Source organism: Hypanus sabinus, chromosome 6 (assembly GCF_030144855.1).
Source record: "Hypanus sabinus isolate sHypSab1 chromosome 6, sHypSab1.hap1, whole genome shotgun sequence".
In the NCBI taxonomy this organism is placed as follows: Eukaryota; Metazoa; Chordata; class Chondrichthyes; order Myliobatiformes; family Dasyatidae; genus Hypanus; species Hypanus sabinus.
Window position 1 is genome coordinate 11440866 of NC_082711.1, and position 21539 is coordinate 11462404.

General features: G+C 41.8%; 1 protein-coding gene across 4 annotated transcripts in view; it reads left to right on the top strand.

The window, feature by feature from the left end:
• ctdspla (CTD (carboxy-terminal domain, RNA polymerase II, polypeptide A) small phosphatase-like a) overlaps positions 1 to 21539 on the top strand; it is a 243551-nt gene that overhangs the window by 142100 nt on the left and 79912 nt on the right. For all 4 annotated transcript variants that reach the window (XM_059971713.1, XM_059971714.1, XM_059971715.1 and 1 more), the window contains one exon: positions 19871 to 20025. In XM_059971713.1, the coding sequence (XP_059827696.1) occupies positions 19871 to 20025 (155 nt within the window). The remainder of the gene's footprint in view (positions 1 to 19870; positions 20026 to 21539) is intronic.

A 21539-nucleotide genomic window follows, 5' to 3' on the forward strand; every position in this document is an offset into this window, starting at 1 on the left:
GGGTGATACTATTGCAGCTCGGGGCTTTTTGAGTTCAGAATTCATTTCTGGTGCTGTTCTGTAAGGAAGCTCTGCATGTTCTCCCTCTGGAAATTCTGGGTTTTCTCTGAGTCCTCTGATTTCCACTCACAATACAAAGACGTACCAGGTAGGTTGGTTGATCATTGTAAGTTATCCCGTGATTAGGTTAGATAATCAGGTTTGTCGGGGGGGGGGGGGGGGTTGTTGCTAGGGCATCTTGCTTTGAAGGACCGGAAGGGCCTACTCTGTACTGTATTGCTTAATCAATAATTAAAATAACAGTTCCTGAACATGGAGATGTAGGATCTTGGGCTTCTGATCCTGCTACTTGCTGGTAATAGTGAAAAGAGAGCATGACCTGGGTGGTGAGGGTCATTAGTGATGGACGATGCTTTCTTGTGGCAGTGTTCTGTGTAAATGAAAAGTATAGGGAGGATGTCAGAAGTAGGTCATTTTACACAGAGGGTGGCGGGTGTGTGGAACATCCTGCCAGGGATGGTGGTAGAGACAGATACATTTGGGGTATTTAAGAAACTCCTAGATAGACACATGGATGATAGAAAAATGGAGGGCTATGTGTGTGGGAAGGGTTAAATTGATTTTAGAGGTGGTTAAAAGGTCAGTACAATATTGTGGGCTGAAAGGCCTGTACTAGGTGTACAGGCAGTCCTGAGTTACAAACATCCTTCTTACTGACAACCTGTACTTACGAATGGAGGGAGGAGAATGCTGTCTGCCATTTTAAGTCGGATCACGACGCCATCCGCCATTTGAAGTCGTTGCCGTTAGCACTGTTTTGAGTGTGTAACTTCGTATTTGGCTTAAATATTTCTCAGCAAGATTCACCCTGATTCTCCTCCTTTTCCAGTCAGCACCGCCCCCACTTGTCCCATTTAACCTGTCTCAGTGCGGGTGGACTTTAGGACCCAGAGCAGCACAAGACCCGCCGCCCATGGCTGCTGCTGTATTTTTTTTATTAAGTGCAATCTTGAAATGCTGATCAAGTCAACTAGTTCCTAAAGAGAACTCTGATAGGCCAATCAGACGGTTCACTGTGGCTCAGTGATAGAACATAAAATCTGCAGTTTTCTGTTCCGTTGATGGAAAATGATAGTGATTGAAAATAAAGTGGAAATAATAAAGTGTTTGGAAAGAGGTGAAACACCTTCGGTCATTGAAAAAGCTTTAGGCTACAGTCGGTCAATGATCGGAATAACTTTAAAGGATGCAGGTAAAGGATAAAGTGAGAATAATGGAGCCTGTGAAAGGCCCTGCCCCGATGAAAGCTACAATTATTACTAAGCAACGCAGTGGTTTAATTATTGAAATACAGAAGTTTCATAAGTTTTATATGCATGTAAAGGTAAAATATATACTATATACTAAGGCAACCATTTGACTAACTGACGCTAAATAATACCAGTTCCAACTTGCATACAAATCCGACTTAAAGACAGGCTCACGAACGGAACTAGTTCATAACCTGGGGACTGCCTGTATTGTTCTATGGTCTATTTTGCAACAATAATTACACATCCTAAGTACTTCAGAGGGTATGATATTCTCTAGGATGCCCCAAGTTTGTGATAGGCAACGTAAATGCAAGCTCTAGAGTGGATGGTCACAAAGCTCCAGTTTGAGTTGTGTTACTGTTTTGTGTCCGGCACTGCACAACCTATAAGTGTAAGTGGAATTAAGTCACAAGTCTGTTTTAGCTTGTGTTAGTATGTGGAACATGTTAGTCATTCTGCAGTACCCTGGGAGGAAATGGCCTTGTCTTTGTTTTGTGTAGCTGTTTCCTCTCTGGTATCTGGAAAAATCTGGGATGCCAAAACAAAAGGCTTCTGGAAACTTGGGAAAATGAGGTCATCTTATCAATGTGAAGCAGCAGTGTGACCCAGGTTCGAGTGGGTCTGCGAGGATAGTAACAATGCATGTCCTTCGAGTCCGAAAGAAACAAAGCAATGCACTTGATTGTTCCAAGTTCCTTTGTCCAGGGCTGCAGCTGACAGAGCTGCTCCATGAGGTGGCTGTCTTTTGGATTTTCAAGTCATATGGCATGGAAACAGGCCCTTGGCCCAAATGGCCCATACAGGACAAGATTCCCATCTAAGTGAGTCCCATTTGCCTGTACTTAGCCCATATCTCTCTAAACCTTTCCTATGCATGGGTCTTCTAAGAGCCTCTTAGATAGGTACATGGAGCTTAGAATACAGAGGGCTATGCGCTAGGGAAATTCTAGGCGGTCTCTAGAGCAGGTTACATGGTCGGCACAACATTGTGGGCCAAAGGACCTGTAAGGTGCTGTAAATTTCTATGTTCTATGTTTCTGTCTACCTGCCTTTACTTGTATTAGGTTGGTGTCTTTCCTGTTCTGGATTAGAATAGGAGATCGGAGTACCAATCTTCTCTACCTTCCAGGTTGGTGGAATTGGCACTGTTGTCTGAGGTTTGACCCTGAGTTGCAGCATGGATGATGCAGTCAACCCAGGGTTGTGTTGAATCATATGTGGTTCTGGTTCAGAATCTGAATCATGTTTAATACATCACTGGCATATGTCATGGTATTTATTGTTTTGCAGCAGCAGTACATTTCAATACATTGCAATAAAAAATTAAATATAACAAAAAGGGATTTTTAAAAAAGCAAAAAAATATTAGTGAGGTAGTGCACATGGAAATCTGATGGCTGTGGGAAGCAGTTCCTGAAATGTTGAGTGTGTGTCTTCAGGCTGCTGTACCCACTTCCTTGATGGTAGCAACGAGTAGAGGGCATATCCAGTGTGATGGGGGAATCCTTAATGATGGATACTGCCTTCTTGAGGTATCACTTTATGAAGTTGTCCTAGATGCTGGGGAGGCTAGTGCCATGATGGAGCTGCCTGTGTTAACAACATTCTACAGCTTTTTCTGATCCTGTGCAGTGGCCTATTCATACCAGGCAATGATGCAATCAGTTAGAATAGTCTCCATGGTGCACCTGCAGAAATTTGTGAGTTTTATTCTCTGCTGTTCTGTAGGTAATTGTCGCTGACAAGGAAAGTTAAGACTGCATAAAAGCCAAGGAAAGGACATACAAGTTAGCAAAAGTGAGTGAGAATTTGGATGATTGGGAAGCTTTTAAAATCCAACAAAAGATAACTAAAAAAGCTATAAGAAGGAAAAAGAAGAACTATGAGGGCAAACTAGCCAATAATATAAAACAGGAGACTAAAAGATTTTTTCAGTTATAGAAAGAGTAAAAGGGAGATGAAAGTCGATAATTGGACCACTGGAAAATGATGCTGGTGAGGTAGTAATGGGAGACAAAGAAATGGCAGATGAACTTAATAGGTACATTGCATCTGTCTTCACCATGGAAGATACTAGCAATGTGCAAGAAGTCCATGATTGGACTACATCCCAGAGTCCTGAGAGAGGTTGCTGAAGAGATAATGGATGCATTGGTCATGATCTTTCAAGAATCACTTGACCCTGGCATGGTCCTGGAAGACAGAAAGATTGTAAATGTCACTTCACTCTTTAAGAAGGGAGCAAGGCAAAATAAAGGAAATTCTAGGCTAGTTAGCCTAACCTCAGTGGTTGGGAAAGTGTTGGAGTCTATTAACAAGGATGAGGTTTTGTGGTACTTGGAGACTAATGATAAAATAATTCAGAGTCAGCATGGTTTCTGTAAAGGGAAATCTTCCCTGACAAATCTGTTAAGAGTTTTTCAAGAAAGTAACAAGCAGGGTGGATAAAGAAGAGGCAGTGGATTTCATTTACTTGGATTTTCAGAAGGCTTTTGATAGATGGCATTCATGAGGCTGCTCAATAAGAAAATATCCTGTCTCATTACAGGAAAGATACTGGCATGGGCAGAGGAATGTCTGACAGGCAGGAGGCATACATGTGGGAATAAAGGGGGCCTTTTCTGGTTGGCTGCCAGTGACTAGTGGTGTCCCTCAGGGGTCAGTATTGGGGCTGCTACTTTTCACGTTGTTTATCAGTGATTTAGATAATGGAATTGATGGCTTTGTGGCAAAGTTTGTGGATGATACGAAGATAGGTGGAGAGGTAGGCAGTGCTGAGGAAGCAATGAAATTGCAGCAGGCTTTAGACAAATTGGAAGAATGGGCAAAAAAGTGGCAGCTGGAACAGTGTTGGGAAATGTATGATATTGCATTTTAGTAAAAGATACAATGGTGCAGACTGTTGTCTAAATGGGGAGAAGGTTCAAATATCAGAGGTGCAGAGGGACTTAGTCCTCATGCAAGACTCCCAAAAGGTTAAATTACAGGTTGAGTCTGTGTTAAAGAAGGCAGATGCAATATTGGAAATTATTTCAAGGGGAATAGAATATAAAAGCAATAAGATAATGCTGAGGCTTTATAAAACAATAATCAGGCCACACTTGGAGTAGAGTCAATAGTTTTGGGCTCCATATCTCAGAAAGGATGTACAGTCATTGGAGAGAGTCCAGAGGAGGTTCATGAGGATGATTCCAGGAATGAAGGGGTTAACATATGAAGAACATTTGACAGCTTTGCGTCTGTAGTCACTAGTATTCATCTGCCCCGGGTTTATATGAATTCAGATTAATAGCAATGTAGTTGATTCGAATATTGAAAAGGCTAGATAGAGTGGATGTGAAGAGGATGTTTTCAGTACTAGGGAGTCTAGGACCAGAGGGCACAGCCTTAGAATAGAGGCATGTGCCTTTAGAGCAGAGATGAGGAGGAATTTCTTAAGCCAGAGGGTGGTGAATCAGTGGAATTCATTGCCACAGATGGCTATGGGAGCCAAGTCATTGGGTATATTTAAAGCAGAAATTGATAGGTTCTTGATTAGCAAGGGTGCTAAAGATTTTAAGGAGAAGTCAGGAGAATAGGTTTCTGGGGGATGAGGGAGAATAACAAATCAGCCATGATGGAATAGTGGAGAAGACTCAGTGGCTTGAATATTCTAATTCTGTTCTTATGTCTTATGGTCTTAAATGTCCTTGTAAGCAAAGGGCAAAATTAGGGATGGAATGCAAACACTGACCTTGCCTGTATCACACTAATTCTTTGAGAGGGGGGAAAGGTGTCAGAGTGGAACAGGTACAAGTGGTTTTGAAGTTTATGCTATGGGTGTGCTAGTGATTCTGATGCTGGAAGCACAGTGGTTTCTTATCTCCCTCTGCACCCCAGCCCAGCCAGAAAGGCCAGTGAATGTTATTCAGATCCCTGTCAAGTGTGCTGTATTTTGCTGAGGACAATAAGTTGCTGTGATAGGATGGAAGGAGTGAGGTTTATGTATTTCCACAGTGAGTAGGCATTATTTCAATACCAAGCTCCATCATAAACTTAGTTCACATTTGGCCATCCTAATATTTAATGGATATTTCTTTTTCTACAGAAAATCTAGCAAATGCTGTAATTATTTAGCAGGTTGGTCTTTATTAGTATTGAGTGCTGAAACATTTTGTGGTTAGAAAGTGTAAGTCATTACTAATTGTAAGGGGAAGTTAGTTCAATTAAAAACGGATATGCTGTTAGATAAGGTGAAGATAAAGGGAAGAGTGTATAAATACCATAGACTCCATCAAGCTCTGATTTGTTGATAATCAAGTACATGGCAGCAATAACGTGCATGTATTTTCACTGTAATTTTTATTCTGCTGATGATATGGAGTACAATTTGAGTGCTGCTGTTCAAAGATTTTATGCAAATTTTTAATTTCACTATTACTAAATCAAAATGGTTACACGGTTTGAAGACTATATCCTTTTACCCAGACTCAAAATGTATTAAATGACTGAAGTAATGTCAAAGTGCATTCTAATCTGTAACAAAGGTCTTTACAAAGTGGTTCTAAGAATAGAACTCATTGCAATCTCATGGTTATTCCTCTCCCTATCCATGTGATCAACAGTCCTAACAATCCTCTGAGGTCCTTTACCATTCTGGTGCGTGTAGATTTCTGGAATCCTGTCATTAGTAATTTGTGTACTAGCCTACTGCTTTCTCCCTCTCTCCTCCCCACCCCCCGTAACTATGGCTAAGCACAACTTGAACACCATCTGTAAATTTGCAGATGACGCAACTGTTTGTTGGCAGGATCTCACATGGTGATGAGGAGGCTTACAGGAGTGAGGTAGATTGGCTTGTTGAATGGTGTTGCAACAAAAACCCTGAACTCAACATCAGCAAGACCAATGAACTAATGGTGATTTCAGGAAGGGGAAATCAGAAGAACATACACTAACCGTTATTGAGGGGTCGGTGATGGAAAGGGTGAGCAGCTTTAAGTTCATGGGTGTCAACATCTCAGAGGATCTATTCTGGGCCCAACACATTGAATCACGAAGAAGATACGTCCATGGCTCTGCTTCGTTGGGAGTTTTTGGCGATTCAGTATGTCTCCGAAGGCTTGCAAATATCTATAGATACACAGTGAAGAGCATTGACTGGCTGCATTACAGTCTGATATGGAGGTGCCAGTGCACAGGATCACAACAGGCTGAAGAATGTGTAGACTCAGCCTGCTCACTCGTAGGCACAAGCCTCCACCACCAAGGACATGGTGTATCAGGAAAATGGCATACATTAGTAAGGAACACACACAAAATATGCTGGAGAAACTCAGCAGGCCAGGCAACATCTGTGGGAAAAAGTACAGTTGAAGTTTCAGGCTGAGACCCTTCAGAAGGACTGGAGTATAAAAAAGATGAGGAGGAGGTTTAAAAGTAGATCTAGAATGAAGGAGATGGCCTTTTTCAAAGAAAAGGGCTTCTCTTCCTCCACCATCAATTGCATCTCTTCCATTTCACACACATTTGCTCTTGCCCCTCCTCCTGCCACCCTACCGGCGATAGAGCTTCTTTTGTCCTCACTTACCACTCCACCAGCTTCCGTGTCCAGCACATAATTCTCCAGAACTTTTGCCATTTCCAATGGGATCCTGCCACGAAGCACATCTTTCCATCCGCCCTCCCCACTTTCTGCTTTCTGCAGGATTGCACCCCTTGTGACTGTCTTGTCCATTTGTCCCTCCCCACTAATCTCCCTCCTGGCACTTATCCTTAAAAATGGAACAAGGGCCACATCTACCCCTACACCACCTCCCTCTCTACCATTCAGGGCCACAAAGAGTCCTTACAGGTGAGGCGACACTTCAGCTGTGAGCCTGTTGGGGTCATATGCTGTGTCCAGTGCTCCTGGTGTAGCCTCCTGTATATCGGTGAGACCCGACGTAGATTGGGAGATCGTTTCACCGTTCTGTCCGCCAGTAGAAGTGTGATCTCCCAATGGCCACCCATTTTAATTCCACTTACCATTCCTATTCTGATATGTCAATCCATGGCCTCCTCTATTTTTGCAATAAGGCCACACTCAGGTTGGAGGAACAACACCTTATATTCAGTCTGGGTAGCCTCCAACCTGATGGCATGAACCAATTTCTCCATCTTCCAGTAATTCCCCCCCCCCCCCAACCTTTCATCATTCCCCTTCTCCTTTTCCCTCTCTCACCATACCAACTTGCCTGCCTATTGTCTCCCTCTGGTGTTCCTTCCCCCCCTTTTTTCTTTCTTCCATGGCCTTCTGTTCTTCCTATTGAATTCTCCCTTCACCAGCCCTGCATCTCTTTCTCAATCGACTTACCAGCTCTTTACTTCATCCCTCTTCCTCCCAGTTTCACTTGTTACCTTGTGTTTCTCTATCCCCTTCCCCATCTTTTAAATCTACTCCTTAGATTTTTTTTTTCCAGTCCTACGGAAGAGTCTCGGCCTGAAACGTCGACAATACTTTTTTTTCCCATAGATGCTGCCTGGCCTGCTGAGTTCTGCTTGGATTTCCAGCATCTGCAGATTTTCTCTTGTTGTGATACATTACCAAGGACCCACTCCATCCGAGACTTGTCCTCTTCTCATTACTACTATCAGGGATGAAGCGCAAAGGCTCGAAGACCCACACTCAACAATTCAGACACAACTTTTTCCCCTCCACCATCAGATTTCTGAATGGTTCATGAACCCCTGAACACTACCTCATTTTTCTGCACTATGATTTATTTTGCAACTTACAATAATTTTGTCTTTGCACTATACTACCGCTGCAGAGCAACAAATTTCATGTCATAAGGCAGTAATATTAAACCTGACTCTGATTAATTTTGTTCTGCTTATCTAGGGTGATCCTTGTGTGAGTAACACTGAGGGATTTTTTTTCAAAACTTGCCTTGCAATCAGCAGGGTTTGTTTGATCCTGTCTTGCACCTTTAGAGTTACAGAACACGATAGCACAGAAACAGGCCTTTCAGCCTATTTAGTTTGTGCCGAGACATTGATCTGCCTAGTCCTATTGTCCTGCACCTAGAACATAGACCTCAATACCCTTTCCATCCATAAACCTAACCAAGTTTCTCTTAAATGTTGAAATTGACCCTACATCCACCACTTGACCTAGCAGCTTGTTCCACACTTTCACCAGCCTCTGAGTGAAGAAGTTTCCCCACATGTTCCCTTTAAGCATTTCACTTTTCACCCTTAATCTATGACTTCTTGTTCTAGTCTCACCCAACCTCATAATTTTATATACCACTATCAAATCTCCCCTTAGTCTTCTATGTTCTAGGGAATAAAGTCTTCGAATTTGTACACTGCTAATTTTTAATAAGGCACTACGGGAAAAGTCTTGAGCTCTTAATGGGTGATTTAGTGATAGTAGTTGCGCAAGTACAGGTATGCATTGTTTAACATCAACGACACATTCTGTGAAATCGGACGTTATGTGATTTTGACGTTGTGCGAACACCATATTATTTACTTTGCCTCTTGCTGCTGCTATCACTAGGAGTGGTTTTGCTGCATTTGGAAACCATGATGCACTTTATGGTAATACTTCCGAAAGAGAATTAAATGGAGAGATAATGATACTACACTCGAGACACTAAGGAGTAGATTTAAAAGATACACGAGATTGGTTACGTCCGCTATGTCACGTTCTCCGATTGGGACTGTGGACGTATATGCGATCGGCTGTTGTCTGAATGGACGTTAAGTGGTGCACACCTGTTAATTGGCAATAGAGCTAGATGTGAGCTTTCTTTATGTTGTGTGAATTGTGATCTGGAATGTGCTGTTGGAAAGAATAACATAGATTCAATGGGAACATTGAAAAGAGAAGCTAGTGTGGGTTTGGTGCATGATTTCCTCTATTCTGAATTAATGCCAATAATTGTGTACATCCTCAGCTAGTCTGCAGCAGAACATGATAACGTGGAAACTTACCTTTCATCACATCAAACACTCATTGATTTTATTTAGAGACACAGTGCAGAACAGGTCCTCCCAGCTACACTGCCCAATTTTACACTAGCATAACTATGGGACAATTTACAATGACTAACTAACCTAACCTGTACATCTTTGGACTGTGGGAGGAAGCCTGTGCACACGTGGGAAGGAACATACAAACTCGCTTATAGAAGACGTTGGAAGTGAACTCTGAACTGTGACGCCATGACCTGTAATAGTGTAACACTAACCGTGGCACCCTATTTTACCTCCACCTGCTGATCAACTTCCCAAAAGTTTACATTGGTCAGTTAAACCTGCTTTCCACGTGTCTTTGGGAGATAGGAGGAATCTAGAGAAACCCTACATGATCTGAAGTTATGGCTTGACATTTCATGAAATATTTGAATTTGTTACTTCAGCTAATATTCAGTATATTATTTCTCAGAGGAGATGTTAATGGGCTCCATCTATTTGTGGAGGTAGATGAAATTGAAACCAGAGGTCCTTGCAGAGATCCATGGGAATTCTGATACTGGCCCTTTAAGAAAGGGAGTGCTGACTTTGGAGAGGATCCAGAAGACAGTGATTCCAGAAATGAAAGTGGAGCATTTTGTGGCTCTGGGCCTGTACTTGCTGGAGTTTAGATGAATGGGAATGGGGATCTAAATGGAAACTGTTGAATATTGAAAGACCTAGATAGAGTAGATTTGTAGAAGATGTTTCTTCTAGTGAAGGAGTCTACTAGGACCAGAGGGAACAGCCTCAGAATAGAAAGACATCCCTTTAGAACAGAGATGTGGACTTTCTATAGCCAGAAGATTTGGAATCTGTGGAATTCATTGCCACAGACAGCTGTGGAGGCCAAGTCATTGTGTATATTTAAAGCGGAGGTTGATAAGTTCTTAGTAAGGATGTCAGAGGGTTACTGGTAGAAGGCAGGAGAATGGGGTTGAGAGAAATAGTAAATAAACCATGATCAAGTGGCAGAGCAGACTTGATAGACTGAATGGCCTAATTCTACTCTTGTATCTTAGGGTCTTGTATCATACTCATACAGACACACAGCGCAGAAACAGGCTCTTCTGCCCATCTAGTCTGTGCTAAAACCATTTAAACAGTCTACTCCCATTGACCTGCACTGGGACCATAGCCCTCCATACCCTTACCATCCAAACTTCTCTTAATTGTTGAAATCAAGCTCGCATGGTTCACTTGTTCTGGGTGCTCTCACAACCCTCCGAGTGAAGAAGTTTCCCCTCATGTTTCCCTGAAAGTTTTCACTTTTCACCCTTAACCCATGAGCTCTGTTTGAAGCCCCATCCAACCTCAGTGGAAAAAGCCTGTTTGCATTTACCCTATCTACACCCCTCATAATTTTGTATACTTCCATCAAATCTCCTCTCAGTCTTCTATATCCTGGTCAAGATTTATCTCTCAACTAAACATAGCCAAATGCTATATTGTTATTTATCTTGGAACAGAAGGAACTCATTCTTGTAACTGTGTACTTGCTACCGTGAAAATAACTATCCACACTAGTCCCGGAAATCACCTCTTGGTGTAGGATCTCACAGACTCACCTCGTACTCATGCAAGTACATTGTATGATTTTGTGGGCCCTTCCAAGATGGATGCTACATTTTCTTGTGTTGAAAATAGGGGACACATTTTGCATGTAATTAATTGGCTGTAAAGTGCTTTGGGGCATCCTGTCTTTTACATCCTCAGTGTTTAAATCAAGAGTCAGTCTGTTCATTTAAAACCATGATTTAAAAATATAGCACCTTTATATGTGGCTGCCATGGTAATGTAGTGGTTAGTATGATACTATTACAACTCAGGTGTTGGAGTTAAGTTCATTTCTGATATCACCTGTAAGAATTTTGTACATCCTTCCAGTGAGTGTGTGGGTTTCCTCCAGGTGCTCTAATTTCCTCCCACAGTCCAAAGATGTGCCAGTTTCATAGAAACATAGAAAATAGGTGCAGGAGTAGGCCATTCGGCCCTTCAAGCCTGCACCGCCATACAGTATGATCATGGCTGATCATCCAACTCAGAACCCTGTACCTGCTTTCTCTCCATACCCCTTGATCCCTTTAGCCACAAGGGCCATATCTAACTTCCTCTTAAATATAGCCAATGAACCGGCCTCAACTGTTTGCTGTGGCAGAGAATTCCACAGATTCGCCACTCTCTGTGTGAAGAAGTTTTTCCTCATCTCGGTCCTAAAAGGCTTCCCCTTTATCCTTAAACTGTGACCCTTCGTTCTGGACTTCCCCAACATCGGAAACAATCTTCCTGCATCTAGCCCGTCCAATCCTTTTAGAATTTTATACATTTCAATAAGATCCCCCCTCAATCTTCTAAATTCCAGTGAGTATAAGCCTAGTCGATTCAGTCTTTCTACATATGAAAGTCCTGCCATCCCAGGAATCAATCTGGTGAACCTTCTCTGTACTCCCTCTATGGCAAGAATGTCTTTCCTCAGATTAGGGGACCAAAACTGCACACGATATTCTAGGTGCAGTCTCACCAAGGCCTTGTACAACTGCAGTAGAACCTCCCTGCACCTGTACTCAAATCCTTTTGCTATGAATGCCAACATACCATTTGCCTTTTTCACCGCCTGCTGTACCTGCATGCCCACCTTCAATGACTGGTGTAAAATGACACCCAGGTCTTGTTGGACCTCCCCTTTTCCTAATCGGCCACCATTCAGATAATAATCTGTTTTCCTGTTCTTGCAACCAAAGTGGATAACCTCACACTTATCCACATTAAATTGCATCTGCCATGAATTTGCCCTCACCTAACCTATCCAAGTCACCCTGCATCCTCTTAGCATCTTCCTCACAGCTAACACCACCGCCCAGCTTCGTGTCATCCGCAAACTTGGAGATGCTGCACTTAATTCCCTCGTCTAAATCATTAACATATATATTGTAAACAACTAGGGTCCCAGCACTGAGCCTTGCGGTACCCCACTAGTCACTGCCTGCCATTTTGAAAAGGTCCCGTTTACTCCGACTCTTTGCTTCTTGTCTGCCAACCAATTCTCTATCCACATCAATACCATATCCCCAATACCATGTGCTTTAAGTTTGCACACTAATCTCCTGTGTGGGACCTTGTCAAAAGCCTTTTGAAAATCTAAATATACCACATCCACTGGCTCTCCCCATCCACTCTACTAGTTACATCTTCAAAAAATTCTATAAGATTCGTCAGACATGATTTTCCTTTCACAAATCCATGCTGACTTTGTCCGATGATTTCACCTCTTTCCAAATGTGCTGCTATCACATCTTTGATAACGGACTCTAGCATTTTCCCCACCACTGATGGCAGACTCACCGGTCTATAATTCCCCGGTTTCTCTCTCCCTCCTTTTTTAAAAAGTGGGGTTACATTAGCCACCCTCCAATCCTCAGGAACTAATCCAGAATCTAAGGAGTTTTGAAAAATTATCACTAATGCATCCACTATTTCTTGGGCTACTTCCTTAAGCATTCTGGGATGCAGACTGTCTGGCCCTGGGGATTTATCTGCCTTTAATCCCTTCAATTTACCTAACACCACTTCCCTACTAACATGTATTTCCCTCAGTTCCTCCATCTCACTAGACCCTTGGTCCCCTACTATTTCCAAAAGATTATTTATGTCCTTAGTGAAGATAGAAGCAAAGTAGTTATTCAATTGGTCTGCCATGTCTTTGTTCCCTATGATCAATTCACCTGTTTCTGACTGTAAAGGACCTACATTTGTCTTGACCAATCTTTTTCTTTTCACATATCTATTAAAAACTTTTACAGTCAATTTTTATGTTCCCTGCCAGCTTTCTCTGAATCTTTTTTCCCTTTCCTAATTAAGCCCTTTGTCCTCCTCTGCTGGACTGAATTTCTCCCAGTCCTCAGGTGCACCACTTTTTTTTGTTAATTTATATGTTTCTTCTTTGGACTTGATACTATCCCTAATTTCCCTTGTCAGCCACTGGTGCACTACCTTCCCTGGTTTATTCTTTTGCCAAACTGGGATGAACAATTGTTGTAGTTCATTCACGCGATCTTTAAATGTTTGCCATTGCATATACACCGTCAACCCTTTAAGTATCAATAGGTACATTTAATGTCAGAGAGCTGTATACAACATACATCCTGAAATTTTTCTTCGCAAACATCCACAAAAACAGAGAAATGCACCAAAGAATAAATGAGTTAAATGTTAGAACCCCAAAGCCCTCACCAGCAAAAAAGCATTTGCACCCTCACCGAGCACCCAAGCTTGCAGTAAAGACAGGGACTTGCAGTACCCCAAAGACTACTCATTCACCCAGTAATTTTACATTTTAGTAGGAATAATCAAAATAGGACATACATGGTAAATGGTAGGGCATTGAGGAATGCAGTAAAACAGAGTGATCTAGGAATGATGGTGCATAGTTCCCTGAAGGTGGAATCTCATGTGGATAGGGTGGTGAAGAAGGCTTTTGGAACGCTGGCCTTTATAAATCAGAGCATTGAGTATTGGAGTTGGGATATAATGTTAAAATTGTACAAGGCATTGGTGAGGCCAAATTTGGAGTATTGTGTACAATTCTGGTCACCAAATTATAGGAAAGATGTCAACAAAATAGAGAGAGTACAGAGAAGATTTACTAGAATGCTACCTGGGTTTCAGCACCTAAGTTACAGAGAAAGGTTGAACAAGTTAGGTCTTTATTCTTTGGAGCTTAGAAGGTTGAGGGGGGACTTGATAGAGGTATTTAAAATTATGAGGGGGTAGATAGAGTTGACGTGGATAGGCTTTTTCCATTGAGAGTAGGGGAGATTCTAACAAGAGGACATTGAGTTGAGAGGGGGCAAAAGTTTAGGGGTAACACGAGGGGGAACTTCTTTACTCAAAGTGGTAGCTATGTGGAACGAGCTTCCAGTAGAAGTGATAGAGGCAGGTTTAATGTTGTCATTAAAAAAAAATTGGGTAGGTATATGGACAGGGTAGGAATGGAGGGTTATGGGCTGAGTGCAGGTAGTTGGGACGAGATGAGAGTAAGCCTTTGGCATGGACTAGAAGGGATGAGATGGCCTGTTTCCATGCTGTAGTTGTTATATGGTTAACAAATCATTCTATAGCTGGCCAAGGAATAACCTTAATGACAACAGCCTTACCTTGTGTAGGTTAGCATGATGTTGATAATGGTTATTGGTGATGTAGTGAATGTGTGTTGTATAATAACCATAGGTGCTGTAAACTGTTGAATGTATCAGTGATTCGTAGGATTAGCACATAAAACAGTGCAGGCCTTTTTGCCCACCAAGTTGTGTGATTGTTTGACTTGCTCTTTAAATCAATCTAACACTTCTGTCCCACATACCCTCCATTTTCCTTTCACCATGTCCCTAATATATCTACTTTACCACTATCCCTGGCAATATGTTATATGGACCCACCACCCTCTGTTTTACAGAAAACACCCTCTTAATAGCCCTCCTCTATACTTCACTTTAAAATTAAGCCATTTCTGCCCAAGGAAAAAGTCTCTGGCTGTCGACTCAGTCTATGCCTTTCATCATTTTCTCCATCCCTAACAAGTCACTTCTTGTCATTTATTCCAAAGTGAAAAGCCGAAGATTTCTCATCTTTTCCTCATAAGACATGCTCTCTAATCCAGGCAGCATCCTGGTAAATCTGCTCCACACCCTCTCTAAAGCTTCCACATCCTTCCAATAATGAGGCAACCAGAACTGAACACAATACTCAAGTGTAGTCTAACCAGAGTTTTATAGAGCTGCAACATTACCTCATGGCTTTTTGAACTTGGTCTCCTGACTATTGAAGCCAACACAGCATATGCCACCTTAACAGCCCTATCTATTTATGTGGCATCTTTGAAGAATCAGTGGACTTAAACCCACACATTTTCAGTGTTGTAGACTAGAATCCAGCAGAAAATATGTAACCTCCCTTGCAGTGCTTGTTTGCTCTCAGCTTTTTTTAATGAAAAGATGTGTCTTTGTTATGATGTATGATCTAAGATGCTTTGTTTAAATAGGGGTCCTGTATATAGATACATATATTCATACATTAAAGTTGATGAAAACATAAGATTTTATGCCATGCGTATTTTACTACAAGGGCCTCTGAAGTTTGATCAGTGCTTTTGGAGCATTTTGAAATATGCAGTTAATTTATGCAGCAGGACTGCTGGGTCAACTTCTCAGCTCTTAATCAAGTGACCCTTTGAAAGCACTTTCCCTTCCCTTCAGCTTTATTGAATGTTCCTTTGACATTTATTGATCCTGACTTGGATGACAGTCAGCTAGTCTGCAAGGATGATCTGAACATATTTCTTTTTATTGTGTACAAAGGAACACCCACTGCTGTTGTCTGCTCTGTGTTGAACCAAAGCCCCGGGCTGCCCTCTATTGATTCATGAACAATTTTTCTGTCCACCAACCTTGTCCATACCTTGTACCTTTCAAAAGGAAAAATCTAGAACTGGAGTCCCTAAGGCAGTCTTACATTGAAGTCAATGCTGAATGGCAGTTCCTGCGATGCCACTGCTGCCAAATTATATCGGTCTCTGCCATTCCTTTACATTCATCAGCTGCATGGAGGGAGAGGGTGGGCGAACGTGCTGGATGGCCAACAGCTTGCTCTCCATCTCATACTGGCTTGCCTCATGTCACATAGACAGCATGGTTGACCCTGGCCATCGGAGGCCTTGGCCTGAGAGATATCTCCAGCACTCAGTATATCTGAAGAGGAAGTTGATAGGTACTTAGTAAGGGTGTCAAGGGTTATGCAGAGAAGGCAGGAGAATGGGGTTGAGAGGGAAAATAAATCAGCTATGATTGAATGGAAGAGCAGCCTCAGTGGGCCAAATGGCCTCATTCTGCTCCTATGTCTTATGGTCTTCTTAAATTTAGATTTGGGTATAGCAGTATTTTGCTTTTGAAGATCTAAAACTTTTGCTACATTCCAGTCAAGATAGCTGTGAGCTGCAACCTCTTCGATGTTGTACCTCAGACTTTGTTGTTGTTTTTTTTTTTAGCTTTGTTGGGGTAGTTTTGGGAAAAGCACCTGGGAGTTTAGGGGTCAGGTCAGCATTTAGACACAGGGATGAGAGGTTATTTAGAGATCAGGGCAGTAAATGAAGAGTCTGGGCAGATGTTTGAGTCCACGTTGGAGCAAACACAAAGACAAATAAAGCTGAACAGGGATGCTATCCCCTTAACTTGGCCAGTGAGTCCAGAGGTCGAAGGTTGAAGTCAGCAAGTCCGGAGGTCGGGGCCCCAATGTCTGCAAGTCCAGAGCCAAGGATTTGCCAAGGTTGGAGGGCTGCAGGTGGGCTGTCCTGGGATTGGAGGCCTGTTGTGTGTGTGGTTGGGAGGTCTTTCATTGTGTCTTGGCGCATGTAACAAATGAGCCAACTATCAATTAGTGATTATTCTATTTTGGAGCTCCAGTTTCAGAAGATAAGTTGGCTTGGGGATGATCTTACAAACTTCATTTTGGCTGTGTTAGAATAGTGTGCGCTGCAATTGATTTGAGAAAGTAGAGGGTGTTTTTTAATCTGCATACTCAACATAGTATAGGAGTTTGATTAGAAAATTTAAAGATTAGTTTATTTGTCATGTACATCAAAATATTCAGTGAGATGCATCATTTGCATCAAATCAGATCAGCAAGGGTTGTTCCAGGGCACCCCCACAAGTATCGCACCAACATGCCTTATTAACCCTTTCTGGACTGTGGGAGGAAACTGAAGCATCCAGAGAAACCTATGCGGTCACGGGGAGAATGTACAAAACTTCTTACAGGCAGCAGTGGAAATTGAACCTCAGTGATTGCTGGCTCCATAAAGCTTTGCGCTACCTCATGCTCAGTTCTGCTTCACGCGTGGAAACGATGTAGAATGGCTGTGGAAGGGTTCGAAGTACATTTATTATCAACGTATGTGTACTGAATACAACTTTGAGATTCGTCTTCTTGTAGGCAGCCACAAAACGCAGAAACGATAGAACCCCCTTTTTTAAAAAACCCCACACAACAAAGACTATTGAACACCAATGTGTGGGGGAGAAAGAACAAATCATGCAAACAGTAAAGTAGTAAGCAAGTAACCCACAGAACGTGAACCACAGAGTCTCTTGGAGTGAATTAGTGCTGAGGTGAGTGAAGCCAGTCCGGGAGCCCAATGGCTGCAGACCACGGCCACGGAGCCAGTTCAGCCAGTTCAGTGCCGAACGTTGCAGAATCCGTTCAGTGCTGACGTGCCTTGATCAAATCTCACAAATAGTTTTTAAAAAAGTAGACAGGAATGTGAAGCATGAACTGCAAAGTCCATGAAGGCGAGTCCACAGCTCTAGAGCCTGTCCAGCTCTGAGCCCAGTGGGTGCAGGAGAACAATTGCTCTCGAAGGTCTGGAGCTCCTGGGTAGTTCTGGAATTGTGCTGGCATCCAGTGATTGAAAACTGTTGTGGCAGTATATTCATTAAGAAATAGAAAGCTAGGCAATAAATCATAAAAAGGATTTGATAGCATAGTTATACGTAAGAGATTGGGACTAGTAGCTACTAGGGCAAAATGGTCACTAAGATAGACAAAATGACATTAAGGAATATCTTTATCCATTGAATGAAAGAAGTTGTGTGGAGCAGTTACGTTGAATTATCAAGGAAGCTGATTAATATCACTAGTGAAATTGGAATGGTGGGAGGGGAGAGATATGCTAATTGAATGAGATTCCTGTGTGGAGGACAAACACCAGAAACCAGCTGAGCTGAATTTAATTTGCTGGTGGGTTCATTTCAACTTTCAGAATGTGGTTGGACAGTAATCTGGTTTATCCCATGACGACCAAAAGGAAACGTGTGGTCTTGGTTAGTCAACTTGTGGACTTAAAACATTTTTTAGCAGTTTATTATGATGAAACTCCAGCAATGCTCGTGTGCATGTGACAAGATCATTTTTACATAAGTAATGGAATGGATATCTGAGTTGGGATAAAGTCCCAACAATTCTACAAAGTACCAGCACTTTTTAACAGCATTCTAAATGTCCTCAGCTGATTAACCATACAGGTGATAGAAAACCCTGTATACTTCTTAAATTTTACTGGGGCAAGTTGGGATAAAGTAGACACAATTCTACATAGTACCAGCACTTTAAACCTCTTTAACTGAATAACCATACAAATAATTGAAAACCTTGTGTAATTCTTAAAACTTCCTGGTGTAAGTTCTTGCTGTACTACAAGTCTCTTTTGAACTATGATTTCCAAGCTGAGGCACACTAATAAATCTACTCAAAACCACCACCCGGAAGGACTAGTGCCACTGGCAAACCAAGAGAAAACCTGAAGATGCTGGAAATCCAAGCAACACACACAAAATGCTGGAGGAGCTCGGCAGGCCAGACAGCATCTATGGAAAAGAGTACAGTCGATGTTTTGGGCCGAAATGACAACTGTACTCTTTTCCATATATGTTAGAGCCACTGGAATTGTTCTTTACAAAGCAAGAAATTTTAAAGAGAAAATCAACATGTATTCAATGCCATGCAGTAAATAAGGAGAAATTGTTTCCAGTGGCAAAGGGGTTGTTAAACTGAGAAAACAGACAGTTGGCAGAACTGGAAGCTCTATCCAGTTATTATGATATAGAATGCACTGACTATCGGTGGAAGTGAAAGCAGATTTAATACTTTTCAGATGGAAATTGAGTAAAAACTTTGAAATTTTCTTGAGGGTCATACAGCATGGAAACAGCCATCGGTCCCACTCAACCACGTTGGCTGAGGTGCCTTTCTGATCTGGAACTTACACGGCTGCTTTTGGCCCTTATCGCTCTAAACATAGAACATTATATCACGTGTAGGCCCTTGAGCCCACAATGTTGTGCTAACCTTCTCTAAGATCTATCTAACCCATTCCTCCCATATGACCATTTTTCTATCATCATCTGCCTGTGATGCCCCTAAAGTATCTGATTCTAACTTCCCCTGGCACCACATTCTATGCATCCACAACTGTTTAAAAAAAAGTCCTATCTCTAACATTCTCTCTATATTTCCTCCAATCACCTTAAATTTATGCCCTCTGATATTAGCCATTTCTGCCCTGAGGAAAAAATCTCTGATATTCATGCATCAGTCCAAATGTCCTTAAAATGTAATTGTACTCATCTCTACCGATTTCCCTGATAGATCCATGTACCCACCACCCTCTTTGTAAAATCCTGTGTCTAAGGTTCCCCGTTAAATTTTCCCCTCTCATCTTTGCCCTGTAGTTTTGAACTTCTCTGGGGAAAAGACTGTAACTGTCCTGTTCATCCTTAGCCATTTGCCATAGGGAACTAACAGGTGTGAGCAGTTTTAACTAAGTGACAAGTTTTGATAGCTTTGCAAACAGGAAGACAATACTTTGCCTCCCTTCAGAATTTTTAAATTGCTCACTGAACTGTAAAGCAAAGGAAGGGGTTATATTTAATTGGGTAGTGAAACTAAGGATAAGTTACAGAATTCTGTACTAAATATAATAGTTATTTTCCTTTAGCTGAATTTTGTTTTCTCTGTTTTCCTTTCAGTTTCTCAGAGTGGCCTCAGCTTGAAAAAGCAGAGGAGTCGTAGCTTTTTCAGCTCGTTCTTCTGTTGCTTTCGTGACTACAATGTGGAGTCAAACAGCAACAGCAGCAGCAATGTCCAGTCCCCAGCAGTGGAGGAGAATGGGTCGATTGCTAAGGTACGTACTGCTCTGTTAACATTATGAAGAAAAAATTATGTTCTGCTGGAATCTCTCATGTAAATCTTAAATAACAATTTATTCATTCTTTTGCTTCTAAGTGAAAGCAGGATTTTAATCTTCTGACAGGGAAGTCATTTGTAGGCCTAAGTTATTTCAGATCAGCATAAAAAACTGAAGAGGAAATGAGTGTTATCAAATGTCCTCTGGAACATGTGAGCTAAAAGTTGCAAATCATATTAATGTATATCATTTAGCCAACATTGCAAAAGCAGGCCCTGGAAGTTTGGCTGTTTGTAGCTTAGCTGCTTCAGTCACCTGCATAACCTCAGTGACTGTCATCAGAAGTAATTCATCAGTTCAAGTAGAGTCTGAGTAAGCATAGGAGCTTTTCAGATCAGCTTGAGTCTGTTTCTCTCATTGTGATTGTACCAGCAAAACTCCTTGGTTGAATAGCCTTACTGGTAATAGAAAACCCTGTGGAATTCCTCCTGTAAGTTGTTTCTGCACTGCAGGTCTCTTCTGAACTTTAGTTTCTAAGTTTAGGCACACCACTAATGAATCTTCACTGTATACTTTACAGGCCATAGTATATATTTTTAAATATAATCAAGGGCCAAAATAAAAGCAGTACTTACGACTTTATTGAAACTTGTTCACAGTTGGTGAGGGGGCGGAAGTGGAGAGGTAGGGTCTTAATTTTGTATATAATTTTATCTATGTGCTTAATTTTCTACTTCACGGAGTGTTGTATTTTGAATGCTAAGATGTTTAGATCTCTATTCATCTACATCTATCAGGATAAATTGAGGGCATCCAGTTCCCTTTGATGTGTTCCCCCTGTTCAAGCTGCTGTGTTGCTTCATCTTTCTCTGGAGTTCTCTGCACTTCTGCCTGTTGTCTTTCATAGTACTTCCCACTGCTTGCCAGCCACTGCTCCCCGCCTTTTTCTGTGCCATTGCAATGTTTTACGATTGTCTTTCATGTGCCCAGTAAAAAAAGATGGACCAGCACTGACCCCTGCGGTACACCATCAGAAATCCATCCTTGTTACTGTGTTTGTTCTTCTGCAAAACACATTGAAGAATGTGGCATAGATACTGATCCTGTGTTGTTTTTAAGCCCATCACCTCTTCTGGGATCAGGCTGCCGATAGCAATTTGCCATAGTCCTTTGTCCTAGGTGAAGATCCTTCCTCTCCCAGGAATGAGGTCTTTGGAGCTTCTGTTGGTGTTTCTGGGTTTTTATGTAATGAGGTTGATAGCCCCATGCTCTAACACCCCCCCACCCCCCTTATAGCTGGGCTTGGGACTATCCATGGCAAAGCTATACTGATCCTGAACTGGAAAATAATCATAAACCAAATCAAAAATTTAAGTCACACTACAATTACTCCCATTACTTTCTCTCTCTATTTAACTTTCTTTTACTTAATACAACATTTTGTCTTAAATTTATTGAAAGAAGACTTGTTGCAGCCTTTGTCGGCAGGATAAAGTGATGCTAGACACAGA